Below are 4,055 nucleotides of genomic sequence, written 5' to 3' on the forward strand. Positions count from 1 at the left end.
CTACAAAGTGTTAGTGAATGTTAAAAATAACACCTATTTTGGGAGAAGATGCAGGACATTTGCTGATTATACGTGACTAGTACAACTAGAAATTAGTACATTTCTAGACGGCAGTTTGACAATATAGATCAAAGGATTTACAACTATACATATACTTTAACTCAGCAACTACACATCTGGAAAAGATTCCAAGAAAGTAAGAACAGCACTTTGCAGAAATTTATGTATAAAGATGTTCCAACAGTAAGAAACAGGTCGAGTAAATCAATGGCTAATCAGCGTGCGGAATACTATGTAACTATTAAAAATGATGAAAATCTGTACACGTAAGTAGGGAGGAAACAATGTAAACAGTATTTAAAGCTGTTGCAACTGGGTCCCACTCTCACCCTGAAAAGGCAGAACAGAGTTCTGGGCACACCATGGGCCCAGTAAATGATGCCTTAACTAGCAGTAACTCTAAACAGAAAGCCTTTGCTCAGTAATCCTACATCAAGGTTTGTCTCTGCAAGGATACCAAGGCAACTTCTTAGGAGGAGTTGTGCAAAGATCTGATTGACCTGAAGGGTTTAGAGCATGAACAGAGCAAAAGCTTTGTACTTTCAGAAGACCACTTTTTTTTCCCCCATTATCGTCATTGGAGATGAACACATGGAGATGCACAGAGCTTGGTATCAGGCCCTATTGAAAAGAACCATCAAGTCTTCATTCACCAGAAGAATGTCCTTCAGCAGCATGTTGTGTTATAGAAAATTCATGATCAGAAGTAGTAGTAATATTGCAAGTAAACTAAACTAGCCTAAGACAGCAGAGCAGGGTGAAGGGTAACCAGTATTATAATACTTAAAAATTGTCAATCAAGATAAATTGCTATGCCTTTGATGAAAATGTTTCCCTTTCAGGCGGTTATTATCCAATTCTTGGTACTTTGTGAAGTGACACTGTTATCCATATATGCATGTGAATGTGTATATATATAATTTAATTTTTCATGTACTTAATACCTTTGAAGAGTTAAACAAAAGATTCAAGCAGTGATTTGTGTGAGCTAAAGAGGACATTAAGAACTACGGTTCTGCAGTTTTATATGAACATGGATTTGATAGTGAGATGGCAGACAAAATAGATGCCTCAAAAGAGGTTGCAAGCCCCAAAAAGCTTTATTTACAGAGAACTTAATTTTTTTTAAAAGAGAAAATCTCACTTGGAAAGAGTATATGGTTATTTGGTGACTTACAGTCACCAGAGTTTCCCCTTAACTCCTTTCCCCTGACCTGTCCTTCTCTGTTAGACAGTTCAGATAAAGCCAACTTCATTTGATAAATATGCTAATTAATGCAATTTTTGTCAATGTGGGTACATTTTTCTCATTGTAATTTCAGATTGATCTTCCTTTTGGCAGAGGTTCCTAAACTAGAATTTTATATTTCTTAGTAACCACTCTGTCAAGGAGGTATAATTTAGTACACTTTAGGAAAATGGAGAATCCTATTGTGAAAAGAAGAAAATCCTTTATTTAAGTGTGTTTTCAATATATCATAATGAATCTTCTAAAAACCTATTTGAGGTCGAGTGTGGTGGCTCACGCCTATAATCGCAGCATTTTGGGAGGTGGAGGTGGGCGGATCACCTGAGGTCAGGAGTTTGAGACCAGTCTGGCCACCATGGTGAAACCCTGTCTCTACTAAAAATAAAAATAAAAAAAATTAGCTGAGCGTGGTGGCACACGCCTGTAATTCCAGCTACTCAGGAGGCTGAGACAGGAGAATTGCTTGAACCCAGAGGCAGAGGTTGCAGTGAGCCGAGATCGGGCCACTGCACTCCAGCCTGGGCAACAGAGCGAAACTCTGTCAAAACAAACAAACAAACAACAAGAAAAAACAACAACAAAAAAACACCTATTTGAGTAGCGCACAGACCACAGAGGTACAGTTTGCTTTTTGATCTTGGGTGCCTTTTGCAAGCCATGAGAGTAACTTTTATCTACGTTACTACGTGAGTCACAAGGATAAATTCGACCGTGAGTTCCTGGAGATTAAATTCCAACCAGACAAGAAACTGAGATGTACCAAGGACAGTAATTACAAGGATAATGTCATGATCAGAAAAGAGGCTTACATATATAAAAGTATGATGGAGGAACTGAAGAGAATAATTAATGGCAGTGAAATTACCAAACAGTGTGATGCTCTGTGGCCTCCTCCTGACCAGGAGGAACTTGAAATCGTCATTGGATATGAACGCGTTTCTTTTACAACATCTAAAATTGGTTCCCTTATTGATGTTAAGCAATCCAAGGATTCAGAAGCCTTAAGAATAGTTTATGATCTTGTTCATGACCAGGAAGTATCTGGTCTTCATTGTTACTGAATTACACTTCATGATTAAGCCAATCTAGATTAAACATTGACATGGACGCAAAGAAGGTGGATATAGCTGTTTTTAATGAACATTATCAGAAAATTTTTGTGTACATCAGAGTAATATTTTTTATAAACTATAAATGATTGTGTCTAATAAATAGTGACAAAAATGACAAGTAAACTTAAAAACCTATTTGTAATCCTAAGGGCCTCAAAGGTCATTTCTGAAGATACTGAAAAATGCATGTTATTTCAAATAAATAAAATCTGTCTAACTTTGATATATCACTAACAAATATTGGAATATATTCTAAATTCCATGGCAATAAGAATTCGCAAAAAATTCAGGCTCCAACAATCATTAATATTCTCAATAGACTAATTACTGTGTGGTCCAAGTATATAGCACAGATGACTGAAGTCTTCCACTGGAAGAATGCTATACCAGTATGGGCTAGTGTATAATTCTTTTTGCTTTTTATTGATTTTATTTAAGGAATTTGTATATTTTCTTCCTTCCAAAGAGCAACCTTTGTTCTTCATTAGAATCCTTGTAAATTAAAAGCAAAAAAAAAAAATCTTTGTTTTATATCTGGAGAACAAATGGATTTTCCTCCTTTATCCTCAGACAGGGTGATTGATAGCTTTGTTATCAAATTCTGAATGAAATAAATTTTGTCTCACTTTGAGAGTAAATAGTGATAATCTCTGCCAACCAACTTGGACATAACTCATTGCATTTCTATCGGTCAATGAATGTACCAGGAAATGGACTTGAAAAAATGACATTTAAGTACTACTTAAATAGTAATATAGACTATTGCATTCATCTGGATAGTTTTCATTTCATTATTTACATGTACTGTTCTTCTATTATTTTTGCTATTCATTCTCTTATTAGAAGATTGGAAAGCTGAAATCTATTTGGTAGTGTTTATTCACAAATAGATATATAGTAGGAGAATGTATAGCATAGGGGTTAAATATGGCCCTAGAGTCTGGAAAGTCTGAATTAGTATCTGTGGTAGACTATATTATTGTTCAGGGTATTCCCTGCTACTCTCTGGGGAAAGATCCAACTACTCCACCCTATGATAGCATGATTAGCCTTGATCTCACTAATGAAGTGTGAGCAAGTGACATTTTTCACATCGGGGTAGAATGTTTAAGAGCCAGTGCACCATGGTTTATCAGGATGTCTTCTTATCTCTGTCATATACCTGAAAATATTTTAGATAAAACATTAATTCTGTGAGCTTGGGTTCCCTAGTGAAGAGATCATGGAGCAAAATGATAGCCAGTGTGCCATAAACATGGAATAAGGGTAAGGAATGAACCCTAGTGATTGTAAACCACTGAGAAGTGGGAGAGTGTTTGTTAACTGCTAAATAACCAAGTCTCAACCCCTACTAGTTATGTAACCTTGTGAGCAGGCTTAGCACCTCTTTGGCTTAATTTCCTCATTTTCAAAATGGAGATAATCTAAACTAGATAATTTAGGTAAAACAACACAGTGCCTACTATGTAATAAATATCTAGTAAGTGATGGCTTGTATTATTGCTATTGTTAATACTGCCAGGAATTTCACTAAATACTATAGATTATATGATTATCTCATGAAGTTGGAAGTTTGACAGGGGACACGTAAACCAATTCCTATAGCAATGAGATAAATGTCTCAAGACAATGAA

The 4,055-nt window shown here is 35.8% G+C and overlaps 1 protein-coding gene across 1 annotated transcript; it reads left to right on the forward strand.

Moving 5' to 3' along the window:
* The first annotated feature begins 2,097 nt into the window (after positions 1-2,097).
* On the forward strand, positions 2,098-2,370 carry LOC129468317 (protein mago nashi homolog). The gene has a single exon (XM_055253690.1). It carries the CDS (start codon positions 2,098-2,100, stop codon positions 2,368-2,370), a length of 273 nt encoding a protein of 90 aa, XP_055109665.1.
* Positions 2,371-4,055: the final 1,685 nt, after the last annotated feature.

Source organism: Symphalangus syndactylus, chromosome 18 (genome assembly GCF_028878055.3).
Source record: "Symphalangus syndactylus isolate Jambi chromosome 18, NHGRI_mSymSyn1-v2.1_pri, whole genome shotgun sequence".
In the NCBI taxonomy this organism is placed as follows: Eukaryota; Metazoa; Chordata; class Mammalia; order Primates; family Hylobatidae; genus Symphalangus; species Symphalangus syndactylus.

Excerpts from the sequence above, each read along its gene's own strand:
- LOC129468317 (XM_055253690.1), top strand. The coding sequence starts at position 2,098 with ATGATCAGAAAAGAGGCTTACATATATAAAAGTATGATGGAGGAACTG.